The sequence below is a fragment of the Myotis nattereri genome (genome assembly GCF_964212035.1).
Source record: "Myotis nattereri genome assembly, chromosome: 21".
NCBI classification, from domain to species: Eukaryota; Metazoa; Chordata; class Mammalia; order Chiroptera; family Vespertilionidae; genus Myotis; species Myotis nattereri.
The window spans coordinates 18,227,841-18,254,245 of NC_138097.1; the positions used below are offsets into that span (position 1 = coordinate 18,227,841).

General features: G+C 61.8%; 1 protein-coding gene across 1 annotated transcript in view; it reads left to right on the plus strand.

The window, feature by feature from the left end:
- The window catches only part of HERC2 (HECT and RLD domain containing E3 ubiquitin protein ligase 2), a 72,340-nt gene that overhangs the window by 29,938 nt on the left and 15,997 nt on the right, over positions 1–26,405 (plus strand). Inside the window, exons 34-67 of the mRNA XM_081114761.1 lie at positions 86–237; positions 857–1,048; positions 2,315–2,502; positions 3,036–3,228; positions 3,834–4,016; positions 4,749–4,930; positions 5,443–5,590; positions 5,690–5,886; positions 6,116–6,346; positions 7,223–7,361; positions 7,698–7,838; positions 8,790–8,932; positions 9,882–10,149; positions 10,237–10,373; positions 10,883–10,981; positions 11,493–11,661; positions 11,746–11,871; positions 13,997–14,105; positions 14,198–14,337; positions 15,204–15,394; positions 16,388–16,493; positions 16,577–16,668; positions 17,209–17,384; positions 19,145–19,256; positions 19,514–19,595; positions 19,693–19,836; positions 20,758–20,848; positions 21,338–21,515; positions 21,639–21,720; positions 21,788–21,959; positions 22,859–23,003; positions 23,627–23,852; positions 24,797–24,968; positions 25,786–25,972. Coding sequence (XP_080970887.1) covers positions 86–237; positions 857–1,048; positions 2,315–2,502; positions 3,036–3,228; positions 3,834–4,016; positions 4,749–4,930; positions 5,443–5,590; positions 5,690–5,886; positions 6,116–6,346; positions 7,223–7,361; positions 7,698–7,838; positions 8,790–8,932; positions 9,882–10,149; positions 10,237–10,373; positions 10,883–10,981; positions 11,493–11,661; positions 11,746–11,871; positions 13,997–14,105; positions 14,198–14,337; positions 15,204–15,394; positions 16,388–16,493; positions 16,577–16,668; positions 17,209–17,384; positions 19,145–19,256; positions 19,514–19,595; positions 19,693–19,836; positions 20,758–20,848; positions 21,338–21,515; positions 21,639–21,720; positions 21,788–21,959; positions 22,859–23,003; positions 23,627–23,852; positions 24,797–24,968; positions 25,786–25,972 — 5,293 coding nt within the window. The remainder of the gene's footprint in view (positions 1–85; positions 238–856; positions 1,049–2,314; positions 2,503–3,035; positions 3,229–3,833; positions 4,017–4,748; positions 4,931–5,442; positions 5,591–5,689; positions 5,887–6,115; positions 6,347–7,222; positions 7,362–7,697; positions 7,839–8,789; positions 8,933–9,881; positions 10,150–10,236; positions 10,374–10,882; positions 10,982–11,492; positions 11,662–11,745; positions 11,872–13,996; positions 14,106–14,197; positions 14,338–15,203; positions 15,395–16,387; positions 16,494–16,576; positions 16,669–17,208; positions 17,385–19,144; positions 19,257–19,513; positions 19,596–19,692; positions 19,837–20,757; positions 20,849–21,337; positions 21,516–21,638; positions 21,721–21,787; positions 21,960–22,858; positions 23,004–23,626; positions 23,853–24,796; positions 24,969–25,785; positions 25,973–26,405) is intronic.

Here is a 26,405-nt window from a genome sequence, read left to right on the forward strand (position 1 = left end):
TGTTCAGGTTGAATGTCTGGCAGGTGTCTAAGCAGGTTCTCTCTCTCTCTCTCTCTCTCTCTCTCTCTCTCTCTCTCTCTGGAAGGGAGCCTCTCACGGATTGCTTAAAGGACGTGGATTTAATCCCACCTTTTAATCGGATGCTGCTGGAAGTCACGTTCGGCAAGCTGTATGCCTGGGCTGTTCAGAACATTCGGAACATTTTGATGGATGCAAATGCCAAGTTTAAAGAGCTTGGTGAGTTTAAGAGGACTTCCTGGTTCCCAGGAGGCATTGAATCGCTGCAGAAGTGACTCAGTCACCACACAAGCAGGGCTTCCCGGAGTGGCTCCTCGTTACGGGCTGTGGAAACTTGCAGGTGCCGATGTCTGCTCTGGGACAGACTTGAATCACTTTACGTTAGAATGTGATCTAAGCTGCTGCACGCTTTCTCGGATGTGAAACAAAACTTTCAGAATTGGGCAGAAGACACAGTCTTGTAGTGTCTTCATAGACAGCTTCCCGTGCGTCACTGCCACCATCCACCCTGGAGTGTTGGCGGGTGCCGCGTGCCGTGTTCTAGCTGAAAGGGGATGCGTGGCCACAGGGTGCTGAGGAGGGTGCGGTACGCTCTGTAGCGGGTGGGGTGGCTGCGCGGAGCAGGGTGGCAGGGTTGCCACAGAAGCACGGGCTCCCGCTGTCCACTGGAAAGCAGAAATTTTTAAAAATCTTTATTGTTGAAAGTATTACATGTGTCCCCCCCCATTGCCCTCTCCCCACCTGGAAAACAGGACTTTTTAACAATTGCGAATGCTTTCTGCGTCGGTGTGTTCTGTATCCACGCACGAGCCACTGAGGCCGCGCCAATGCCTTTCAGGGATCCAGCCCGTCCCCCTGCAGACCGTCACCAACGAGAACCCGGCGGGACCCAGCCTGGGCACCACCCCCCACGCGCGCTTCCTGCTGGCCATGCTCAGCCTGCTGACCCTGCAGCACGGCGCGCACAACCTCACCCTGCTGCTCAACTCTGGCACGCTCGCCCTGGCGCAGACCGCGCTGCGGCTCATCGGTGGGTCCGCGCCCCCGGGCCTCCGTGGGGAAGGCCAGCACTGGCCTGGGCGCCTCTCGGCCCCCCTGTCTTTAGCTTGCGGTGGTGTCTTGTCCGGCACCTTCGGTACCAGAGGTTTGCCCCTTCCCAGGGGCTGGGCACCCCTGTCAGACCCTTTGGCCACAGGTGCTCAGTTCCCTCCCATCGGTCCGTGTGTCTGTCTGAGGCCAGGGCCGCACTGCGGCGCACACTGTGCTCAGGCTGAGGAGGGATCGGCTTCGGGATGGGTGTCCCTGTTGCACAGGCCTTGGGGGTTCTGGGTCCCGTGCTGCATCTGTGGACGTGGGGGGAGCATCGCTCCCTGAGCCTGGGCGCCTGCGTGCTTACTTAGCACTTGCTCCCGTCTCCGAGCAGCACTGCACCACCTACTGATGGGGGACGCCAGCCTCCTGGGCGAGGGGAAGGGGTGCCCTGCCCTGTTTGGGGGCGAGTTAGAGAATTGGCATCAGTTCTTTAAGCGTCCGGTGGAATTCAGCATTAAGCCTTTTGGTCCTGGGCTTTTCTTTGTTGGGACACAACCTCTTTCCTGGGGATGTAGGTCTGCACACACTTCCTGTTTCTCCCTGAGTCCGTTCACTGGTGGGGCTTCTAGGCCCTCGGCCATGGTGCCGGGTCTGCTCGGGTGCTGGCCCAGCGCTCCCGGCGCCCTCAGTCCCGTGTCTGCAGAAGCAGAGGCGTGGTCGCCACTGTCTCCTGTGGTTTTAGTAATTTGTGTTCCCCCTTTTTCCCAACGTTTCCCCTCCCTCCATAGCCAGCAAGGCCACAGGCGGCAGGGGCCGGCCGCCCCTCCTGGGCTGGGCTTGCTGCTTTCGAGTCCTGGGAAGCGTTGCTTCTCCCAACACTCAGCCCCTGGTCGTACGTGGCCGACTCCAGGGCCCAGGGCATCTGTTCTTCGTGCCCCGACTCTCAGCAAGCAGTCAGGCTGTTGTAGAGAGTTCCACACGTAGCGGCAAAAATGAACACTACACACCATGGATTCTTTATTGTTTAAATATTACGTGTCTCCTTTCCCCCCGGACCTCTCCCCGGCCGCTTCCCCCCCAGCACGTGCCCTCACCCCACTGTCTGTCCACTGGCCGTGCCCAAGTGCGAGCACACGGGCCCTTTGGTGGGTCTCCTGCCCTCCCCCTTGGGTTCTTTAGTGACCACCTTCATATTTGTTAACGACGGGAATGGGTGGAGGTGAGGAAATTGCAGGACCTAACTGGCTGCTATTCTGCCCTGCAGGCCCCAGCGGCGACCACGTGGAGGAAGACGGGAACGTGTCTGCCCGTGGCGCCTCTGCCACCGTCCTGGAGGAGACGAGGAAGGAGACGGCGCCCGCGCAGCTCCCGGTCTCGGGGCCCGAGCTGGCCGCCATGATGAAGATCGGAACCAGGGTCATGCGGGGCGTGGACTGGAAGTGGGGCGACCAGGTACTCAGGGTGCAAGGTGCAGCCGCCGCCCGGTCGGCTCTGCAGTCCTGACTGGCTCACTCGGTGCGAGGGGAGGAGAGCAGGCGGGTGCCCGGCAGGTGGCAGCTGTCGATGGCCAATGATGCACAGTCAGGACGAGTAGAGGAACCGTGTCCTGCGGAGGGACGCCTCTCACAGGGTGGGCTGCGAGGAGGTGCTGCTCAGGAGAGGCCTGGGCCCGGGCTCCTGGTGCAGTGCCAGCCGTCAGAGGAGACGCAGCTGCTGGTCTTGGGTTTCCCATCTTGTGATGCCTCGTGAGGGGCCGAGGACTAGGCTCCAGGACCGCTGGACAGCCTGGCCTTGTGGTGGCTGCAGGCCCTGCTCACCTCTGGGGCCGGCCTGGCATTCCGTCTGGGGTGCCGTGAGCGATGCATGTGGCCAGCCAGGCTGGAGCCGTCGTGGGCAGGAGTCTGCAGGGACGCGGCCGCCCTCCCAGCGGTGTCCATGGGACAGGCCGCACGCGCCTCCTCACTGGTCTCTGTGTCGCCCCGCAGGACGGACCCCCTCCCGGCCTCGGCCGTGTGATTGGGGAGCTGGGCGAGGATGGGTGGATCCGGGTGCAGTGGGACACGGGCAGCACCAACTCCTACCGGATGGGGAAGGAGGGCAAGTACGACCTCAAGCTGGCGGAGCTGCCGGCCTCTGCGCAGCCCTCGGCCGAGGACTCGGACACAGAGGACGATTCAGGTGAGCGCGGGGGCCAGGGGGTCAGCTCAGGTGCCGGCACGTGTGCAGGGGGTCGGCCTCTGAGGGACTCTCGTGGTCAGGAGCCTGGATGTCTGCAAACAGCAGAGGTGGGGGTGGGGTCAGCCGGGCTGTGCTCTGCGTGCTGGGCACGGGCCCTCGGTGCAGACCGTGCCGCCTTGGGCTCGGGCAGCATGGAGCCAAGGGCCCGCCCGGGCTCTGCAGTGTCGGGCGGGTGCCCCCCAGCTCCCCGGGGCGTCCCCGAGGCAGGAAGGTGGCCGTCCAGGCCTCTTGTCCCAGAGCCCCGGCCCTCGGGGAGCAGGCATTCGCTGCCTCGCAGCCGGCGTGGGGCGTATGGGAAGCTGCTTCCTAAGGGAGCGGGTCCTCGCCGTCGTCTCAGCGCTGAGCTGTCTGCTGAGGCGGTTTGACACATTTCACGGTTTTGGAAGCTGGGTTCCCTGCAGAGGGCGGCGGCGGCAGTTGGGTCACGGCCGCACGGGAGGCGCACCTCTTCCTGCAGAGCCAGCGGCCCTTCCCGGAGCAGAGCCAGGACGTGGCGCACCTGCCGCTCTGCAGGGCGATCCCTGTTCTGGGTGGTTTGTTTTCAGAAGCCGAGCCCGCCGACAGGAACATGCACCCCACGGCCATGATGCTGACCAGCACCGTGCGCCTGCTGCAGACCCTGTGTCTCTCCGCCGGGGTCCACGCCGAGGTCATGCAGGGCGAGGCCACCAGGACCCTGTGCGGGCTGCTGCGCGTGGTGGTGGAGAGTGGGACCACGGACACGACACGTACGCACGGGGGCTGAGGGCAGGGCTGGGCCACGGTGTCGGCGAGTGGTTGTGTGAGTGCGTGGGGGGGGGGGGTTGCACATGAGTGTGTGCACCTGTTGTACGCGTGCATGTGTGTGCGCAAACGCATGTGTGTTGTGTCCACACGTGAGCGTGTGAGTTTGTTACGAGAGACTAAGCGGCGTGTGCGAGTCACGGGGTCTGTTTGCGTGTTTATGAATGTGTGCGTGTGGCTGTGGGAGAGATGTGAGCGTGGCTGTGAAGGTGGGTGTGTGAGTGTGTGTTGCTTGAGCCTGGGGAGCAGGGGAGAGGGGAGACCCAGACCCTGGAGGGGCAGAGCCGTCTCATCAGAGCTCAGGTGGGTGAAGCCCTGAGGATGTCACCCCCTTCAGCTGCACAGACGCCTCATACCTGGCCTGGCCGTCCGTGTGCAGGTGAAGTGGGAGTGACGTCCTGGGGGCACATGTGTTTAGAAATCACAGTGGGTGCACGCCACTGCCCGTGCCGTGTGAGCTGTCAGCATCCCCACGGCCAGGAGCAGCAGGCTCCGCTCCTCACCTGTGGGGGCACCGCCGGTCCTTCCAGGTCTCAGGCGTGAGGTGCTCCTTGAGACACCCGAGGGCCTCCTCCGCGTTCCTCTGAGCGCGTGCACTGGAAGAGGAAGGGCGGGCAGGGTAGCAGCGAGTGCTGAGTGCTCAGCGCCAGCGAGCAGTCTGTCCCGTGTCCCCACAGCCTCCCCCAACAGCGCCGTGTGCCGGGAGCAGCACCGCGGCTGGTGCTCGCTGGGCTTCGTGCGCAGCATCGCGCTCACGCCCCACATGTGCGCCGCGCTCAGCTCCCCGCCCTGGATCGCCCTGCTCATGCGGGTCGTCGAGGGACACGCGCCCTTCACGGCCGCCTCGCTGCAGCGTCAGGTACGGTGCGGCGTCGGGGCCAGGGTGGCATCAGGGCACCAGCCCTCCCGGGCTCGACAGATGCAGAAAGGGGCGTGACTGGCCCAGCAGACGTGTTAAACCTGAGGCCTAACTGGGGTGCGCAGTGGTTCGCGCACAGGCAGCATCCCTGGCGCAACCAGAAGGGCCCAGAGTCGACCTGAAGCTGGCGCCGTGGGTCTCGGCTCCCGAGGGAGTTGCGTGTTGGCTGCGTTCCTTCTCCCGCTCATCGGAGCTGGGGGTCGTCTTGAGGAGAGTGAAGCGAGAGGAGTTATTTTCTAACTGAACGAGTACCTGCCTCTGTAACGTTTATTTCTAACCTTTGGCCACCCGTAGCATTCATCGACGTGGGTGTCCTTGGCTGTTAAATAACAACTATTAGAATCTTCACATGGTTAATCCCGTGATAGGGACAGAAAGTGAAGAGAAAATAAAATTCTCACCTGTGTGTCGGGCAGCGTTTTCTCTAACGCAGCCCTTTGATTGCCGCACAGATCCTGGCCCTGCACCTCCTGCAAGCGGTGCTGCCCTCGTGGGACAAGGCCGAGCGTGGCGAGGACATGGAGGGGCTGGTGGAGAAGCTCTTCGGGTTCCTGGGCAGCCTGCTCACCACCTGCTCCTCAGACGTCCCCTTCCTCAGAGGTGGGCGCCCCTGTCCTGGTCCTGTCCTGGGCCACGGAGCCCTGTCCTGGGCCTGGCTGGTGCACGGGGCCACGGAGTCCTGTCCTGTGCTTCTTTCAGAGTCCACCCTGCGGAGGCGGAGGGCCCGGCCGCAGGCCTCGCTGACAGCCACGCACAGCAGCACGCTGGCGGAGGAGGCGGTGGCCCTGCTGCGCACGCTGCACTCCCTGGGCCAGTGGAACGGCCTCATCAACAAGCACATCAACTCCCAGCTGCAGGCCGTGTCGCGCAGCTGCGGGCCCACGCCTGCCGGCGGGGTGGGTGTTGCCTGACGTCTGCGCATGACCCCAGAATCCTCTTCCTTAGCCGTGCAGTTGCCTTGAAGGTGCTGTGTGTTTAGTTCAGTGACGTGTCTCACGGTAGCTGTGACTGGGGATAGAGATGGGAGACAGGAAAGGACAGGTGCACGGGCCCTGCTGAGGACGGCGGGCGCAGGCGCTCGCTCCCTGGCCCGTCGTCAGCCTGCTGTCTGTCTGTCTGCACCAGGCCCTGCTGGAGGACTGCCTCCCTGACGCGGACAGCCCTGAGGTGGGCGGCCTCATGGCTGTGCTGGCCGTCATCGGGGGCATCGACGGCCGCCTGCGCCTGGGGGGCCAGGTCGCACATGAGGAGTTCGGGGAGGGCACCGTGACGCGCATCACCCCCAAGGGCAGGATCACCGTGCAGTTCTCGGACATGCGGGCGTGCCGCGTCTGCCCGCTGAGCCAGCTGAAACCGGTAGGTGCACCGCGGGTCCCGGCCGTGCAGAGGGGCTTCGTGCTGGCACGGGCTCTGGCGTCGGGGCTGCGGGCGGCAGTTCACGACGCCTTCCCGAGGCCATCGCCACAGACAGCCTCTGCCGCCTCCTCGCCTGCTCTGCGTGGGGCGAGGGGGGCTCCCCTGTGGCAGCCTCGCGAGGCGGGGAGGCAGCTGGGCTTCGCGGTGGGGGGGAGGATTCCTCACCAAGGCCTCTTTCTGATGGTGTGGGGGACGGGTGCGTGCAGCAGCCAAGCCGCCTCCCGTCTGTGACCAGGGGCAGGGAGGCGTCCGTACTGCTGGGCCCGACGCTGCAGCCGCCTGGTGCTCCTATAAACACCGTGTTGTGTTACAGCAACTTGCAGGGCACAGGAAAGGCTACGTAGGGCATCACCACCCTGATGGAATCTCTGTTGACAAAGAAAAAGTTAATTTAGGTCACATCCGTTGTACATGTAAGAATCTTTCCTTTGTCAGCCTTTTTTTATGAGATTCTTTTTTGAAATACACTTTATTGATTTCAGAGAGGAAGGGAGAGAGAGAAAAAGATGAAAACATCAATGATGAAAGAGAATCATGGATCAGTTGCCTCTTGCCCGCCCCCTACTGGGGATGGAGCCCATACCTGGGCATGTGCCCTTGACTGGAATCGAACCTGGGACCCTCCAGTCCGCTGGTTGATGTTCTATCCACTGAGCTAAACCGGCCAGGGCTTTAACATCTTTTAAAATTACTTTCAGTCAAAAGACTATGGGCCCATGAGGTCTTTCGGAATTAGCCCCCTGGTTGAGATAACTTCTAGGACAGCTCCCACCCCGTCCCCTGGGCCGCCTGGTGAAAGTCCTGCTCTCTCCCCAGCTCCCCGCCGTGCCCTTCAGCATCACCAGCCTGCCCTTCACAGACCCCATGCTCGCGGTCTGGGCCCAGCTGGTGAACCTCGCTGGGAGCAGGTTGGAAAAGCACAAGATAAAGAAGTCGCCCAAGCAGGGGTTCGCAGGTTAGTGCGCTGTCGGTCTCGGGGCTCCTGCGGATGGACCCCTGTTGGGCGTGGCGCCGTGGGCGTGCTGCCGAGGGGGGATAGGTGCAGGAGGGACTCCGTGCCGGGCGTGGCTGCCCTGCTTCCGGGCCAGTGTCTCCTCTGAGTCTCCACGGCTCTGGATGGAGGGCACGTGCTTGTCCACCACACACGTCCAGAACCACTGGCCTGTCCCCTGGCCCGTCACCGTGCGTGAGCCCATCTGCAGGTGGTCGGGCTCAATGCCCGAGAGGCGCCTGGGTTCTCCCGTCCCCCGCGGCGCTGGGCCCCTGCGCCCGCTGACCCTTCCTCCCACAGGCCCGGTGGACCTGGGCCTGCTGCGGCGCCAGCAGCTGAAGCTGTACGTGCTGAAGGCGGGCCGCGCGCTGCTGCCCCACCAGGACCAGCTCCGGCAGACGCTGGCCCAGCCCGCTGTGCAGGAGGCCGCCGCGCAGGCAGGTAGGTGAGGGAGGCGGGGTGTCCGGAGGGGCCAGGGGTGGCCCTGAGGTGAGGAAGATGCGCCGCCCGGCCACCCGCCGAGCAGGAGCCGCGTGGCCACTGCCTCCTGAGCGAAGTCTGAGGGTCCGCGCGAGGGAGGGCGCAGGGTTCTCCCGCCGCCACTGCAAGGGGCCGCTGACGCCGGCACGGGGCACGTGAGAGACACCCTCAGGCCCCAGAGGTGGAGCCGGCCCAGCCAGACCCGCGTGGTTACTCGCCCAGCACGCTGCGGCTCTGGAGGGCGGGGCTCCCTGCCACCACCTGGTGGGCATGTGAGGAGATGTGCACACGTCTGTGCTGCCCACGTCTGTGCCGCCCACGTCTCTGTGTCCACTGACCAGCAGCCATCCGGCCGCGTGCCAGGGAGAGCACACAGGTGCACGTGTACAGATGCCACTGGCTGCTTTGGGGGAGGAGTGCTTCGTCTCACATGTCGTGCATTCACGCTGCTCACAGTGATGAAACCACACACGCACACACTCTTGTTGCCGTGGAAACATGGACATGATCATGTAAACAAGAGCACGGTGTCCGATGGCGCTTCTGTTCAGCGGGTGACTCACTTTAAACTTCTCAGGATTGCTCCAGGTTCTGGAGTGAGCTCTTCAGTAGGAAAACCATGTTTTGAACAAGGGTCAAGGGTCAGCAGGAAGGGCCGGGGCGGGAAGAACACAGGCGTGTTCTGGGCGGTGTCTCAGCAGTGCGGGCGCTGAAAGGGGCGGGGGTGGGAGAGAGGATGGGTCCGGCGCAGCGACTGGAGCTAGGAAGGCCGAGCCCAGAGCAGGAGGCTCTCCGGCGGCTGTGGCTGGGCTCAGCCTGAAGGTGTGGGTCCGGCCTGTGGTGGGTGGGAATCCATCGGTTCACGCACTCGGGCACGACCTCTAACGGCGGGCGTGTTCTGTTTCTATCCAGACGACGGCGCAGCCGCGTCCCCGGACCTGGGGGACATGTCTCCCGAAGGCCCACAGCCCCCGATGATCCTGCTGCAGCAGCTGCTGGCCGCGGCCACCCAGCCGTCGCCGGTGAAGGCGGTCTTCGCCCGGCAGGAGCTCGAGGTACCCGCTCCGGCAGCTCTCGCCCGGCCAGTGTGTGTCTTCCCACCGACAGGTTCCTTCCTCCCTTTTCCCTGGGGTCTGTGCCTTGGGCGTCGCCGGGACGGGCTGACGCCCACCCTGCACCCTCCGTGGGCGAGCTCTCAGGACGCGTCAGCTCTAGTTGTGGCTGCCGTGGGACCGCACACGGCTGGCGAGAGAACAGGGTTGAGGGCCAGCCTTCCTGTGGACTCGTGCGGATTATTTGAAGCCACCAGATGCAGCCTGGGTTAGACGCCCCTGCTCACAGGGTCCTGTTCCAGGAAGTGCTGTTGGGAAGGAGCGCCTTGCCCACGCGTGGTGCCGGGCTCGCTTGGCCCACTGTCCACGCCTCTTCTGGGCGCTCGGCCACTGCCCGGCCGGGCCCTCGCCCGGTGCCCCAGCAGCTCGGGGCCGGCTGGGGCGGGGCCTCCAGAGAGAGGACGGGGCCGGGTCTGCGTGGCCCAGCCTCTCGTGGAGACTGGATTTGTTAAACACGTTGCGCAATTTGTAAGAAAACCCGGGGAAAGCACCAGAGACAGAACAAAGGGCGGGTGCTCACTTTGTCAGGCAGAGGCCCCTGCGGCAGCGGGTCCCATGAGGAGGCAGCTGCCTCTGGCCCTGCTGGAAGGCTGGCCACTGTCCCCTGTGATTGGTGCTGGGAGGTAAGACACCGTGACCAGCCTGAAGGCCAACCACTGTGAGGTCTGAAGACCTAAATGACAAAAGTGGCCTCGGCGGGTGTGTGTCCCACTGCCTGCGTGCAGGGGGTGCTGGGAGGAAGGACGGGCAGGAAGCCCGGACAGTGGGCCGCCCTTAGGTCGGGAGGGGCCGTGCCCCGGGGAGAGGAGGCCTCCCTGGGTGGAGCTCAGCCCCATCCTGTGCTGCTGCCGTCCCCCTCGGCAGCTCTCACCTCAGCCCGGCTCCCCCACAGGCCGCCGCCTTGGCCGTGTGCCAGTATCTGGCCGTGGAGTGTGCCCACCCGTCCAGCCCAGCGTTCGAGGACGGCAGCTCCAGCGAGGCCAGCACGCCGGTGCCCACGCAGCACCTGCGCCCCATCAGAGCCAGGAAGCAGAGGCAGTCGCCCGTGCCCACCCTCCCCATCGTGGTCCAGCTCATGGAGATGGGGTTCCCGAGGAGGAACATCGAGCTCGCGCTGAAGTCGCTCACGGGCGCCTCAGGGAACGCTGCCGGCCTGCCAGGTGCTGTGCCCGTGGCTCTCACGGCGCCCTGTGTGCAGGCTGACCTTGCGGGGCGGGGGCACGGGCTCACTGGGTGTGTGCTTGCAGGTGTGGAGGCCCTGGTGGGGTGGCTGCTGGACCACGCCGATGCACCGGGCACCGACCTCTCCGACCCGGACACAGCGTCTGAGGACGGCTCCGATGAGGAGCTGCTGGAGGACTTGGACGACACAGCCTACGCTCTGGTCAGTGCCCCTACCGCCCCCCACCCCCTACCGTGTCCTGGGCTCCGGGCTCTGCCGGGGGCTCTGTGGTCTGCCTGGCACACAGGGACGCCGAGGCTGGCAGAGCCTCCTGTGGCTCAGTGAGCACAGACCCTGTCCCCATACCCGGGCACGGTGGACGGTGCTCCGTGAGAGAACCTGTGCACGCGCCGCCTCCAGTTCTGACCTGAGCAGACGGTTTTGTGGATGGATGGGCGGTGCCTCGAGGTGTCTGTGTCTGGGCTCCGAGAGGCACCGCCTGTGGAGCTGGTGCTGCTGGTCTCTCGGATGCGGGGCTGGCTTGTCAGTGGCTCAGAGTCCCTTCTCCCGTCTTTCCAAGGGACGCCTTCTGCTTGCTCCTCCCCCCAGATGAGTTGTAGGGAAACCGGTGACTATTTCACACTAGTTCTTCGTGTCGTAGGTTTCACACAGTTTCTCTCAGGAGGGTCATCTGTGTCCCCGTGTTTTAAAATGCACTTGACCTTTCGCAGTCTTCTGGGGCCGTGGTGACGGAGAGCCAGACGTACAAGAAGCGGGCGGACTTCCTGAGCAACGACGACTACGCCGTGTACGTGCGGGAGAACATCCAGGTGAGCAGCTGCTGAGCCAGAGCCGCCTCAGGCGCGCACGCAGGTCCTACTCCCGTGTCTGGGAGAGGCCGCGGGCAAGCAGCATGCACCGCACGGAGCCCCCCTGTCACGGTTTATGGAGGAAGGGAGGGGACGAGCTGGGTTTGTCCTGGGCAGAGACGGTGCCCTGCTCTCACGGAGGCACCAGACCTTCCTCACGGCCAACACGTGTGCCCTCGGGGTTTGGTGTGCTCCGGCCCTCGTCCCTCTTGGTCGGGCATCCTTCTGCAGGGTTAGGGTCGGGGTTCATCTCTGCTCACTCCCTTGCTTTATGGCACGAGGTGGCCCGGGCTCCTGGGGCGCTTCCTGCCCCTGACCGCAAGCACGCGGCTTCCCAAGGAGCCCTGGTTCCCTCAGAGAGAAAGGCTTGGCGCTCTGTGGGGAGGAAGCCGTCCCAGGAGCAGTGGCGCTGCTCTCACGGCCCCCTCCTCAGCCGCACACCGGGCTGACTTACCCTCTGGTGTTGCTTGAGGTGGGCATGATGGTGCGGTGCTGCCGGACGTACGAGGAGGTGTGCGAGGGCGACGTGGGCAAGGTGATCAAGCTGGACCGTGACGGGCTGCATGACCTCAATGTGCAGAGCGACTGGCAGCACAAGGGGGGCACCTACTGGGTGCGGTACATCCACGTGGAGCTCCTAGGTGAGCCCCTCCCCCCCCCCCCCCCCCCCCCGCCCCAGACAGCACCAGCGTTGCTCATCTCAGCTCCTCCCTCGGGACCTCTAGGCTACCCTCCCCCGAGCTTCCCCGCCCACATCAAGATCGGAGACAAGGTGCGGGTCAAGGCCACGGTGACCACCCCGAAGTACAAGTGGGGCTCTGTGACGCACCAGAGCGTGGGCGTCGTGAAAGGTAACGCCCTTGGCGGCAGCACCCAGTGCTCGCTTTCCTCAGCCCACGGGACTGTTCCCTCGCTCACGGGGAGAGAGAGGCGTGAGGAAAGCCGGTGGCCTGCGAGCCGGCTCTGTTGTCCTGCTCCAGGCGGGAGCACCGTCGTGGCAGGTGGGGAGGGCGTGTGCCCTGGAGCTCAGGATGCCCCTGCGATGCTTTGGGGAAGGGTCAGGAAGCGGGTAACGCTGAGAATGGGAATCTTAGTAAGCACAGGCAGTCCTCGGGTTATGTCGGACTCGACGTACATCGTTTCGTGGTTACGTCGCCGTCTCCTATTTATTTATAAAAAAAAAAGGCCCGTCATTTCGACGAGTGTACATATGTGCTTTATGTTTTTTATTCTTTGCTAGAGGCCTGGTGCATGAAATTCGTGCACGGGGGCGGGGGGGTGGTGTCCCTCAGCCCAGCCTGCACCCTCTCCAATCTGGGACCCCTCGGGGGATGGGCGACTGTCTGTTTAGGCCCGATCCCTGTAGGACTAACCCTGACCCTTACCCTGTGGGATCGGACATCCCTCTCACAATTCGGGACTGCTGGCTCCCAGCTGCTCGCCTGCCTGCCTGCCTGATCACCCCCAACCACTCCCCTGCCAGCCTGATCGACGCCTAACTGCTCCCCTGCCTGCCTGATCACCCCCAACTGTCCTCCCCTGCAGGCCTGGTCGCCCCTAACTGTCCTTCCCTGCTGGCCATCTTGTGGCTGTGGGCACCGTCATCTTTGAGGACAGGGCAGTCAATTAGCATATTTCCTCCTTATTGGCTGTGGGCGCCGCCATCTCTATGATGGCGTGAGGGTCATTTAGCATATTCCCTCCTTATTAGATAGGATTTATCACAAGTAAAGGTCAGGAATTGTTACCTTTTAAATTTTTTTTACTGTTTCACTTCATTACTGCTATGTACGTGCTCCTCGTCAGTGACGTAGGTGCTTATGTAGGTGGGTTCCGACTTACGGTGAAAATCGCCGTAGGAACGGATCTCCAACGTAACCCAAGGACCTACTGTATTCCCCAGGAGGCAGAGAGGATGGAGCCAGGAGGAAGTTACTGGAGGAGGCAGGTGGCCCTGGCCGCCGGACGGGGCCTGGTTGCTGGTTTGGGGCTACTTGAACTTGGTCAGACGTGCCTATGGTCCTTGTCTCCACCCGGCTGTCCCAGGGTGGCCTGTCTGGGATGCTCTGTCCAGCGTTCTGCCCAGCGGCCCATATGTGAGCGGCTGGCCAGCTCCCTCAGACTGGGGCCATTTTTCTCTTTTTCTTAATACTTTATAAAAACGTAGGACCAAGTTTAAGAATGGAAATGTGCAAGTGATGGCAAGAAGGAACTGGAGACACAAAGTTCTCCATTGATACTTAATGTGACGTTGAGGTTTCAGATCAGACCAGTGGCATCCTTCAAAAGGCACGGTGTGTCTGCTTTAACAGTCGCGTGAGAAGTTAAATTAGGTTTGCATGTGCTTTAATTTTACCTTTGAACTCGTTCCGTCCATAGAGAAGTCCCCCTCTGTTCTGAGCATCGTGGAAAACTCCTGCTGTGAACGGCGGGGGAATGGGGGGGCGGGGGTAGATACGCCCCGCGGTGCTGCCCAGGGCAGGGCAGACGCTCACTCTGCAGGCGGCGGGCTCGCTGACGTTCCTCTTTAGCTGGAATCTTTCTTAACAAAGAGCTTTACCAGTCAGACCCGGGTGGACTTCAGAAACAAGAGCTTGGTGTCCGAGTAAACGCTCCGCGTGAGAGCTCTCGTCCCAGGTCCTCCGAGGGGCTTTGGTGACCGTGGCCGCTCCGGGCGCACTGCATGGGCGTGGTGTCGCGAAAAGCAAGCCCGCCTGACTGGGGAGGTCCCGGGTCCAGCTAGAGAGCAGCGCACAGGGAGCCTCCGTGGGCCCGATGCGTGCCCCCAGGCCCCTCCGTGTGTGAAGTGACCCCTGGCGCGCGGGCTAGCTGGTCCTGGCGTGTCCACATGGCTCTGAGAGAGGCTCTCCGCGTGAGACCTCAGTCGCCACGTCGGACGTTGCACGGCGAGGGTGGTCTTGGCTTTAGGTGTGGGTGCTTCTGGGGCCGGTGCCCAGGCAGTGTCTGTGCCCCCAGCCTTCAGCGCCAACGGGAAGGACGTCATCGTGGACTTCCCGCAGCAGTCCCACTGGACCGGGCTGCTCTCCGAGATGGAGCTGGTGCCCAGCGTGCACCCCGGCGTCACGTGAGTGTTTGTCGGCCGCAGGTCATGGGGGGGGCGGGGGGCTGGCTCTCGGGGGAATGAAGGGCAGCTCCTGACCTCCTCTCTCGAAACAGATGCGACGGCTGCCAGGTGTTCCCCATCAACGGGTCCCGGTTCAAGTGCAGGAACTGCGACGACTTTGACTTCTGTGAGCTGTGCTTCAAGACCAGGAGGCACAGCCCCAGGCACACGTTCGGCAGAATCAACGAGCCAGGTGAGGCGGGGCCTGCTCTGAACGGCAGTGACGGCACCGCTGTGCTCTGTGCCCCTCGTGTCCGTGTGTGTGCCGTGAGCACCCGTGTCCACGGTGGGGCAGGAGGACAGCCTGCCACAGCTGGTGGAGGCCACGGGAACTAGAGCCACAGGGTTGGTTTGCTTGTGTCTCACCTGGCCGGGCGGCTCAGGGGCTGAGCGTCAATCCATGAACCAGGAGGTCACAGTTCTATTCCCAGTCAGGGCACATGGCTGGGTTGTGGGCTTGATCACCAGTGTGGGGCGTGCAGGAGGCAGCCCATTGGTGATTCCCTCTTATCAATGATGTTTCTGTCTCTCTCTCTCTTCCTTTCTGAAATCAATATGTACATGTATGTGTATGTACGTCTACATCCTATATAATAAAAGGCTAATACGCAAATCAACCGAACAGCTAAACGACCAGTTGCTATAAAGCGCACTGACCACCAGGGGCAGACGCTCAATGCAGGAGCTGCCCCCTGGTGGTCAGTGCCCTCCTACAGGGGGAGCGCGGCTCAGCCAGAAGCCAGACTCACGGCTGGCGAGCACAGTGGTGGTGGTGGGAGCTTCTCCTGCCTCCGTGACAGGGCTAAGGATGTCTGACTGCCAGCTCAGGCCCGCTCCCTGCAGGAAGCAGGCCTACGCCGTCAGTTGGACATCCCCCGAGGGCTCCTGAACTGCAAGAGGGTGCAGGCTGGGCTGAGGGATACCCCTCCCTCCCCCCGGGTGCACGAATCTCATGTGCTGGGCCTCTTGTGTATGCATAAAGGAGGGAGCTCATTGCTGTGTAACTTCTTTGCTTCCTGGTGTGCAGCACGCGCTCTAACACTTGCTCACTGCCCACAGGACAGTCGGCCGTCTTCTGCGGCCGCTCGGGAAAGCAGCTGAAGCGGGGCCCCAGCAGCCAGCCGGGCGCCCTGCTGGACAGCTGGTCCCGCATGGTGAAGAGCCTGCATGTGTCCTCCTCCGTGAACCAGGCCTCGCGCCTCATCGACGGCAGCGAGCCCTGCTGGCAGTCCTCCGGGTCCCAGGGCAAGGTAGGGCGGCCCAGACCCTGCCCTGACGCCTCACCTCAGAGCTTCCCTGGACTTGGAAGCCACTCGATCCTATTGCGACGGTCGCTCAGGGCTCAGTGCACATTTCTGTTTATTATTATTATTACTAGAGGCCCGGTGCACGAATTCATGCACTGGTGGGGCCAGCCCCTCCCCCTGGTTGAACTCCCAGTTGAACTCGAAGTCGAGGGGACATTTTGCATATTAGTCTTTTATTATATAGGATTATAGTTTATTTATCTATTTTTAAGTTCCCACCCGAGGATATTTTTTCCATTGACCTTCAGACGGAGTGGAAGGGAAGGAGAAGGGGAGGAGAGAGAGGGAGAGGGAGAGGGAGAGGAGCATGGGTGTGAGAGAGACACATGGACTGGTTGCCTCCTGCACACGCCCAGACCAGAGCCGGGGATTCAATCTGCAACTGAGGTCCGTGCCCTTGACAGGAATTGAACCCGAGACCCTCAGGTCTGCGGGACAACACTAACCACTTAGCCAGACCTGCCAGGGCAGTTTATAATTATCCTAAACATACCATCCAGTGTTCACTGTCTGAGGTCTTAGACAATATCGGGAGCAGGTTTTGTCTAACGACCCACTAACAGGAGGTGTGACGGGGTCACGTCCTACGCCCCCTCCTGCAGCATCCCACCCCGATGCTGCTCTGTCAGAAGTTCCTCTCGCACGTCTTGGCCTGTGGAGTGTTGTGTGTTTGCACTTGTGTGGGGGGAGGGAGAGCATCCCGGGGCTTCGCAGGACAGATGTGGAGCAGGCGCTCTCCCCACTGGACTCGTGTTTTCTGTGGCCCACGTCTGACGGCTGCTCAGAAGCGAGGGGGGGAGGAGCTCCGAGGAGAGTCTGTCTCTCAGGCCACACGATGGGGTTTACAGTCCCGTGCTGGTTCGGGCTTTACTGATACGACCTTTGCAGCTACAGTAGAGCTGGACCTTACTGACTGGGGTTGCTTTCTTTTTAAAGCACTGGATCCGCTTGGAGATTTTCCCCGACGTCCTGGTTCATAGACTGAAAATGACCGTCGACCCTGCGGACAGCAGCTACATGCCCTCCCTGGTCGTGGTGTCAGGTACGAGGGCGTTGGCTCCGCGTGCCCTCCGTCAGAGAATGGAATCTCCTGGTCTGATGCTTGTCTCCCTTCCTCTCTCCCAGGCGGCAATTCCCTGAATAACCTCATTGAACTGAAGACCATCAACATCAGCCCCACCGACACCACAGTGTCCCTCCTGAGCGACTGCACAGAGGTGAGTGGCGGGCGGGGCCAGTCGCCATGCCTGCGTCTCCTCACTGTGGTGGGAAGTGGCCTGGCGCCCGCAGGCAGCCGGCCCGTGTGCTACTCTCATCTGTGAGCGCGGTTCCCGCAGCCACGGGGTCCCGGCGCAGGGCGCGTCTTCACGCCGAGGGCCTCCCTGCTGCGCTGAATCGGTCGTAGGCTGTGCTTGCTCAGCAGGGGACGGAGTCCGGGGCTCTGCTCTGTCCTCTCCAGTGGCAGATCGGCACGTCTGTCGTTCTGTCTGGAGCGTTGTGAAGGCTCCGACCGCCTCCTTCCCAGGACGTCTTGTTCGGGGAGCTCTGAGGCAGCGGCCGCACAGGGGGGCTCTGGTCCCTCATGTCTGTGAGACAAACACTGAGTCCCCGGCCTCCCAACCTGACCTGCCCCTGGCTGGGGGTCTCCAGGACGTAGGGACAGGATGCACCTTAGCACGCGTCCAGGGCTGACGGGTCCTCGCCACTCAGGGTGGAGGGCGTGGCCCCGGGGTCTGCAGCTCCCGGTGCGTGTCCAGTACCACAGGTACATCGAGATCGCCATCAAGCAGTGCCGGAGCTCGGGGATCGACTGCAAGATCCACGGCCTCGTGCTGCTGGGGCGCGTGCGCGCCGAGGAGGAGGACTGGGCCGCCGTGCCCTTCCTCGCCTCTGACAACGAGGAGGAGGAGGACGAGAAGGGCGGCGCCGGGAGGTGAGCTCGGGGCTGGGGCTTGTGCCAGGTCCCCTGGTCTCCAGGGCACCCGGCGTGTCGGGCACACGCTGTCGGGCCGCCCCTGGTCTCAGGGCACCCCGGCGTGTCGGGCACATGCGGTCGGGCCCCCCCTGGTCTTCAGGGCACCCCGGCGTGTCGGGCACACGCTGTCGGGCCGCCCCTGGTCTCAGGGCACCCTGGCGTGTCGGGCACATGCGGTCGGGCCCCCCCTGGTCTTCAGGGCACCCCGGCGTGTCGGGCACACGCTGTCGGGCCCCCCCTGGTCTTCAGGGCACCCCGGCGTGTCGGGCACACGCTGTCGGGCCGCTCCTGGTCTCAGGGCACCCCGGCGTGTCGGGCACATGCGGTCGGGCCCCCCCTGGTCTTCAGGGCACCCGGCGTGTCGGGCACACGCTGTCGGGCCGCCCCTGGTCTCAGGGCACCCCGGCGTGTCGGGCACATGCGGTCGGGCCCCCCCTGGTCTTCAGGGCACCCCGGCGTGTCGGGCACACGCTGTCAGGCCCCCCCTGGTCTCCAGGGCACCCGGCGTGTCGGGCACACGCTGTCGGGCCCCCCCTGGTCTTCAGGGCACCCTGGCGTGTCGTGCACATGCGGTCGGGCCCCCCCTGGTCTTCAGGGCACCCGGCGTGTTGGGCACACGCGGTCAGGTTCTCAACAATTACCATTTGGTTCAACTCAGGGAAGTGTTTGATGCAGAAATACATTGTGTTTAGAAAAATACCTTTCAAATAAGGAAATGAAAACGTTTGATTTTTCTACCGAAAGTCACAGTTAACCCTTTGGTGTACGTCCTGTAGTTTCCTTTCTAACTGTCCCTAATTGTGTTTCCTGTGGAAACTGTATGGCATGGGGTGTATTCATAGCTTGCTTTGCTAAGTGTCTTATTGTTCACTTTTAAACTGAAAATGTTATTGTTGTAAAATATACATAGAATTTCCCATGTTGACTTAGAAGAGAGGGAGCAAGAGAGAGAGACAGAGAGATGTCAGTGTGGGAGAAACGTCCACGGCTGCCTCCATATGCACCTCCGGGGTCAAACCTGTGCCTGTGTCCGATGAGAGCTGCACCCTACAATACTCCTCGTGAAGTCAGCGCGAGAAATGCTACCTCGCTAGGGCCTGGTCTCTGGAACCCTGGGTTCCATCCCAACTCACAGAGAGCAAAGCACACGGAAGCCAGGAACCTCAAGCACCGAAGGAGCGCGTCGGGCATCAGTCCCGGGTGCTCTGTGTCCCGAGGTCCAGGCGGGCGTGCTGCGTCGATGAGCCCTGCAGCGCTGAGGGCAGGAGGGGCTCCAGTGGGCAGCCTCCTGGACGCGGATGGGCGCGTGCGCTGGCAGAGGGTAAACAGGAAGAGCCCTCGGAGCTCTGTGGGGACGCCTGTGACAGTCTTTCTGGGGAGAAGCGACCAGGCCCGTGTCTGGCCTTAGGGACCTGGCCACAGTGCCGGGCCCACTGGGGGCTCTTCTCCAGGGACAGTAGGAGCTGCTGTCTGCAAGCAGCTGTGGTGCTCAGCTCAGAGCCCTCCCCCGGGAACAGGCGGGAACTAAGTTCCTTATGAAAAGGCGTCGGGCGGGGAGGCAGACATGGGAGCTCTGCAGGCTGATTCCTGTGTGACTCGAGGCCTCAGGGTTCGGACGTTGTTTCCGACAGAAATGAGCCAGCCATGTGCTCGAGGCGGCTTTGCTTTTCGTTCTGAAACATTTTTCATGCTGAACGGCCTGACTTTCCCTCTGGCAGCCTCATCAGGAAGAAGGCTTCGGGGCTGGAGTCGGCGGCCACGATCAGAACCAAAGTGTTCGTGTGGGGCCTCAACGACAAGGACCAGCTGGGCGGCCTCAAGGGCTCCAAGGTACCCGGGCCGGAGCTGCCTCGGGGGGCTCTGCACACGGGCCAGCCCGGGGGGTGGGGATGGGGGGGGAGCTCCGCACACCACCAGCCTCAGGGCCCACACACACACACCCCATGTGCGACCCAGAGAAAAAGTGACCACTGGTCATTGTTGTCATGCAAATCACGTGATTCCTTGTATCGTCGGCTAAATTACTGGTAATCTTAAAAGTGTAAGTAAAACTCTTCTCCATGTTTTAACAAAACATCCTGTTCCAGATAAAGGTTCCTTCGTTCTCGGAGACGCTGTCGGCTCTGAATGTCGTGCAGGTGGCGGGCGGCTCTAAGAGTCTGTTTGCAGGTACAGTTCCTCCCGCATTAAAAACGGGTCCCTTGTGCTCCGCGCCAAAAACCCCGCTGTGGTGTCTGAGCTGAGCCTGCCCCCGCTCTGCCCACAGTGACCGTGGAGGGCAAGGTGTATGCCTGCGGCGAGGCCACCAACGGCCGGCTGGGGCTGGGCATGTCCAGCGGCACCGTGCCCATCCCCCGGCAGGTCACGGCGCTCAGCAGCTACGTGGTCAAGAAGGTGGCCGTGCACTCAGGTACCTGCCAGGCGTGGCTCTCGGCGCCGAGGAGCCTGGGCCCTTCAGTAGCTCTCTCTGAGGTGCCCTCCCGTGCCCCTCCCCGGCTCGGCGTCCCAGCACCTCTGCACCCTCCTGCACACGCTCAGAGGTGTGTCCTTGCTGGGAGAGCCTGTCGCCTTTGTCTGAGCCCCAGTGGAAAGAGAAGCCCTTAGAAAAGTCACGCTCCTGCAGCTCGGCCAGCCCTGCCGGGCACTGCAGGCCTGAGCGTGGGATGCGTTGTGTCTGTACAAAAGGTGGGCTCACACCACGAGAGAGGCCCCAGAACAGAGGCCGAGCGGAGGGCACATCCCTTTTCTCCGGGGAGGGTCCCGGCCAGTACGGCCGCTCTGCCAGGTTGGCGGCCGCCCAGAGCCCCCCCTGTCCCATCTCTGTCTCCGTCCTCTCTGGGCCAGCTCGTTGCTGCCCTCCTCTTGGTCCTGCCAGGGAGGACTAGGCGGGCGAGGGCCTGGGAGCTGGCAAGGGAGCACAGGCCCGTGGGGTGGGGGGCGGAGGGGGAGGGCTGGGAGGAGGTCCTTGTGGGGAGAGTGCAGGGACGCCCGAACTGCCGATGGGAGCATTTTGCTGAAGTGACCCTGCGGGCCGCTCAGACACGCGGTCTCCGGGGCCTTTGCCTGGTCACAGACGCACTTATTTTCCTCTCCCTTGACGTGTGGCATTCACAGATTTAACAGCAGGAGCCCCGTTAACAGCAAGGTTATTGTGCTGCTGCTTTGCAAGTAAAATTCTTCCTGGGACGCCAACTCTGTAGCTTCATAAAAGCTCCCTTTGTCTATGTACTTGTCCCGAGATGTGTGCGTGCTGCACGCCGGGCAGAACGAACGGGGTTACCTGTGCCCTGTGTGTGCCCACCTTTGAGAGCCCACTCCTGTGTGATTGCAGGCGGCCGGCACGCCACGGCTCTGACGGTCGACGGGAAGGTGTTCTCCTGGGGCGAAGGGGATGACGGCAAGCTGGGCCACTTCAGCCGGATGTAAGGACCCTTCCCTCGCACCTGCCACACGAGCCCATCCCCATCGGGGTGCAGGCCTTGGCACGCGATTCTGCAGAAAAGTAAACAGGACAGTTACTCACGAGAAGGGGACTGGAAGCTGTCTTAGAGCAGCAGCTGTGAGCGTGCCTTCGCCTCCCCATTCTGTGTTAAAGGCGGGGCCCTATTAAGTTGGTCTGTACGTGTAGATCTGTGTAGATGTCTTCTTTTTTTTATTATTATTGATTTCAGAGAGGAAGGAAGAGAGAGGGAGAGGGTGAGGGAGAGAGAGAGAGAGAGAGAGAGAGACACCCATGATGAGAGAGAATCATGGCACAGCTGCCTCCTGCGCGCCGCCTACTGGGGATGGCGCCCACACCCCTGGCATGTGCCCTGGCCGGAATCAAACCCGGGACCTTCAGTCTGCAGGCCGACGCTCTGTCCAGAGCCACACCGGCTGGGTGGTCAGGGCACGTTGCTCGTTTGCTCCAGGAACTGCGACAAGCCGCGGCTGATCGAGGCCCTGAAGACCAAGCGCATCCGGGACATCGCCTGCGGGAGCTCACACAGCGCGGCCCTCACATCCAGCGGCGAGCTCTACACCTGGGGCCTCGGGGAGTACGGCCGGCTGGGGCACGGGGACAACACGACGCAGCTGAAGCCCAAGATGGTGAGCGCCCGCCTGGTGCCTACGGGACGCTCGCCACCTGCCAGCCTCAGGCAGCGTGTGCTGCGTCTGGGAAGGGCTCCCTCGCTTTCCCGAGCCGTGCGTGACTGTCCCCTTGTCGCGCAGGTGAAAGTGCTCCTGGGGCACAGGGTGATCCAGGTCGCCTGTGGGAGCCGAGACGCGCAGACCCTGGCTCTGACCGACGAAGGTGAGCCGGCCCCGCTGCCCCCGGGGGTGGGACCCGGAACCGGGCTGAAGGCCTCTCCCTCCCCCAGGCTTGGTGTTCTCCTGGGGCGACGGCGACTTTGGAAAGTTGGGCCGGGGAGGAAGTGAAGGCTGTAACGTGCCCCAGAACATCGAGAGGCTGAACGGACAGGGTGTGTGCCAGATCGAGTGCGGCGCCCAGTTCTCCCTGGCGCTCACCAAGTCGGGAGTGGTGTGGACGTGGTAGGTACCGCCCGCCCCCCGCTGTCGTGCTGTGCGGGCAGGTGCCCTCCCTGTGCCCGTGGAGTGCTGAGCCGCTGGGTCCTTGCTCCCGAGCACCTCCACCCTCCCTGTTCACGTTGGGGGCCGCAGGCTCGGAGGCAGGTCCCGCTGTCGCTGGGTTGTCGGGAAAGAGCACGGAGGGCCGGGGGCCAGCTTGTCCTTCCTGCGGAGGGCGTCCGTCCAGGGCTCCTCTGCCTTCCCGCGTCGGCCTGGCGTTTCTTGTGAAGCTGGTTTCATTAAGTCCGAGGGGAGCGGGCACCGGCGGGCCTGGGAAGAGGGACAGGCTTGGCGTGAGCATCAGGGCCCAGAGCAGCGCGAGCAAGGCCACCACCGGGCGCTCGGGCGGCATTCCAGGTCGTTGGTTGTTTTCAGTCTCTCTATGTGAAAACCTGCATCAGTAATTTCAACGTGGGGACACCACTAGGCTCTCGCGGCAGAGGAGGTGGTGTGCTGACTGAGGCAGGATTTCAAAGCCCGTGGCTCGGTGGCCTTGCCCTCGAGCCGCTCCGATGCCCTAGCCAGGAGCGCTTCCCTGTCGAGCGTGCAGGCTGTCGCCTGGACTGCAGCACACCGGCTTGGTTTTGCGTTTTTGTTGTTTGGTTAATCCTCACCCAAGGATATTTTTTCTCCATTGATTTTTAGAGAGGGGAGGGAGGGGGAGAGAAACATCGATGTGAGAGAGACGTCGATTCATCAATTGGTTGCCTCCCGCACATGCCCCAACCGGGGCTGGGAATCCAGCCTGCAAACTAGGCATGTGCCCTTGACTGGAATCGAACCCGTGACCCTTCAGTCCACGGCTGAAGCTCTCCCCGCTGAGCAGCCCCAGCCAGGGCTAACACACCGTGGACCTCCCGCAGGGGCAAGGGGGACTACTTCAGGCTGGGCCACGGCTCGGACGTGCACGTGCGGAAGCCGCAGGTGGTGGAAGGGCTCCGAGGGAAGAAGATCGTGCACGTGGCTGTCGGGGCCCTGCACTGCCTGGCGGTCACGGATGCAGGGCAGGTGAGCGAGGGCGTGGCGAGCCTGTGTCCAAGGGGGAGCTTGCGCTGATGAGATGTGTCATTAGTGCCACTTTGATAGAACATTGATGAAAAAAAAACAATTCCAGGCCAGGCCACTGCCTACGTGGGGCTTGCAGGGGCTCCGTGTCTGTGGGTTTTCTCTGGGGACTCAGGCTCCTCCCAAATCCCAGAGGTGTGCACGTTAGGTTCAGGGGGTGTGTGCCTGGTTCCTGTCTGGGTGGGTGGGTGTTGGTGGCCCTGCCAGGGACAGGCGTCTGTCCAGGGGGGCTCCTGCCTGGCGGCTCCTGCCTGGCGCCTAGGCTGTGGGAGTGGCTATGGCCTGTGGTGGACAGGGGGCCACTGAGACCATGGAAGCAGACCCGTGGTCAGGGGCACTGCCGTGCGTGGAAACTGAGACACTATGTGAGCGCTTCCCTTTGCAAAGTGGAGGGGAATGTGACCACATGTAGTGGAAGAGACCGCCCGCCTCCTCTCACAGAGAGGGAGGGGAACGCGTGGGAGTGACGTTAAGGGATGATCGCTTATAGTCACGGCAAGGATGGTGAAGGGCATCTAAAGGAAAGGTTCTGAAACGTTGAAAAGTTGGTTTCTCCCCCTTAACAGGTCTACGCCTGGGGCGACAATGACCACGGCCAGCAGGGCAACGGCACGACCACCGTGAACAGGAAGCCCACCCTGGTGCAAGGCCTGGAAGGCCAGAAGATCACACGAGTGGCCTGTGGGTCTTCACACAGCGTGGCCTGGACGACCGTCGACATGGCCACACCCTCTGTGCACGAGCCTGTCCTGTTCCCGACGGCGAGGGACCCGCTGGGTGCTTCTTACCTAGGTAGCTGACTGGTTTGGCCGGGGTCCTCCTAGGAGGTCCCTCGTGCCCAGGGCAGAGGTCATGGTGTCATCCCTTCTGCACCAAAGCCGCGGGGTGCCCGTGGTGCACGAGCTGGCGCGGGGCCTTAGGAGGCGTGCGATGCTGGTTCTGTGCTGTGTGCGCGCTCACGAGAGGACTGTAGTCACAGCCGACGCGCACAGACATCGTGCCGGCTGCTGGGCGCCTTGGCCGCCGCTTCCACAAAGCTGGCACAGTGAGCCGTGCGTGGTTGGTGTCATCTCCCTCGCGCTGACGTGACGCCTGTGAACGCTGCAGTCCAGGCGCACGTGACGCTCCTTTAGCACCTTACTCGTCGTCGTCCTGCTTCTCTTGCACTAGGGCTTGGCTGGGTATAGAATTCCAGGTTGGCAGCTTTTCCTTCCGCTGCGTTAAAGGCATGGTCCCATTGTTTTCTAACTTGCATTCTTTTCCTTGAGGATTTGCTGTCGTTTTTGTCTTTGTTCTTTTACACACGACCTTTTTCTCAGATTGCTTTTAAGATTTTTTTTTCCTCCCTGGGGTTGAGCAATTTCATGACAGTGTGCCTTGGGGTCGTTATCTTCATGGTTTTCATGGTTGCAGCTCATTGTGCTTCTTGGGTGTTTGGGTTTATGATTTTTATCAAATTCTGAGAATATTCTTAGTCACTTTCATGCATTTACAAACGTGTCTACGTTGTCTTGCAATTACAGTAAAACTTTGCTGAAAATAACTTCTTTATAGAGTATAAGTAAAGTGCATTTCTTTACTCTGAAAGACCATTCATGAACCTAATACCTCATCTGTGAAATAGCAGAATGCAGATTGCAATGTGTTTTGGAACTAAACTGAAAGATTAAATTACAGAAACAGAATAAAATCCAATCTTAAAAAAAATCAAACGCAAGTTCTCACTTTCTCTTCAGGTGTGCCTTCCGATGCCGAGTCTTCTGCTGCCAACAACAAACTCAGCGGTGCGGGCAGCTCCAAGCCTGGCCGCCCTTCTCTCGCCAAGACCCTCCTGTCCCTGGACGGGAACCTGGCCAAGCAGCAGGCCTTGTCTCACGTGCTCAACGCCTTGCAGATCACGTACGCCAGGTGGGCTGGTTCGCTAGCTTTTGAGATCCCGCCATCACATCAGACTTGGGTTTGTGCAGCTTTTTGATTAATCAGATGTTTCACAGAATGGGGTGTTGTCTGTAGACAGCGTTTCGGGTCCCGTGCACTTTGGTTCTTGAAACGCGAGTCAGAACAGAGGACACCGTGTGACTCTCTCTGGCCAATGAGCTCTAAGCATGACTGTGGGGCAGAGGCAGCGTCGCTGATGCTGATGCTCATGAATGCTCACACCCGTCCCCTCATTCAGACACTCCCAGGCCAGAGTGGATAAGTGGATGTTTTCCAACCTTTTGCGGCTGTTGTCTAGCCTCTCAGTGATCCTGGCAGGGGCGGGGCGTGGAGGGCGCACCTGCAGGGGCCGGGGCGAGGAGGGCGCACCTGCAGGGGCCGGGGCGAGGAGGGCGCACCTGCAGGGGCTGCAGGTGCAGACAGAGGCCATGCAGCCCTGAGGACATGTGTGCTGCTGCTCCTGGGAGCCGCCCTGGCTGCAGCTTCCACCCAGAACCCCCTTGGGATCTGAGGGTGCCGTTGGGTTTCCCAGGGGATCCAGGGGCTTGCCCTGCTGTGATGTTTGCGTTCGGCAGTTTTCTCGTTGTCACTAGGCATTCGGATACGTAAGAGCAGGAGTAACTCTTAGCTTCCAGGCAGTGAGTCCCTTGTGATAATGTTCAGTGTTTTTCCGAAACTCTTTACCATGTGTCCTGTGGAAGCTAGGGCGTCCTTCCCCAGTGCCCACCCGCTCCTGCCACTGTCCTGCATGGGGAAGGTGGCTCACCAGGCCCCTCCCTCCTGACAGAGACGCCGTGGTGGGGGCCCTGATGCCGGCCAGCATGATCGCCCCGGAGTGCCCCTCCTTCTCCTCCTCGGCACCCCCTTCCGAGGCGTCCGCCACGGCCAGTCCCGTGAGCGGAGAGGCGTGCTTGCTGGCGGCTGACCCCGAGGACAGGCCGAGCCCCAGTCCCTGGCAGGAGAAGCGAGGGGAGGTGAGTGAGTGAAGTAACGTTCGTCAGGGGGGGAGGGCAGGAGAGTCCAGGTCATTGTCTCACTTCATTCCGTGTTTCCTTCCTGCCTGTTGCTGTGATTTTGGGCTTGAATTAGAAAATATCTTTTTAAAAAGGAGGCTTTTTTTTTAAGCATTAAGTGGAACTTGATTTATTCTTTTGAAAAGATGCTAAATGCAAGTCCATAGTCCTTTGTCTGCAATTACGAAACCTTATGCCTCTTAAAAGTCAAAATATTTTGTAACTTATTTTGGGGCTAAAGCAGCTTGAAGAGATGTGAGCTCATTTTAGTCTCTTCCTGCAACCTGTGCTGGTGTCGCCAGGTGTCCCTGGGAGCTGGAGTGCCTGGTCAGGCTGCCAGCCCCCCTGGGGGAAGCGCTGTCCCCACTGTGACATCTGGCTGCAGCCTCGGGTC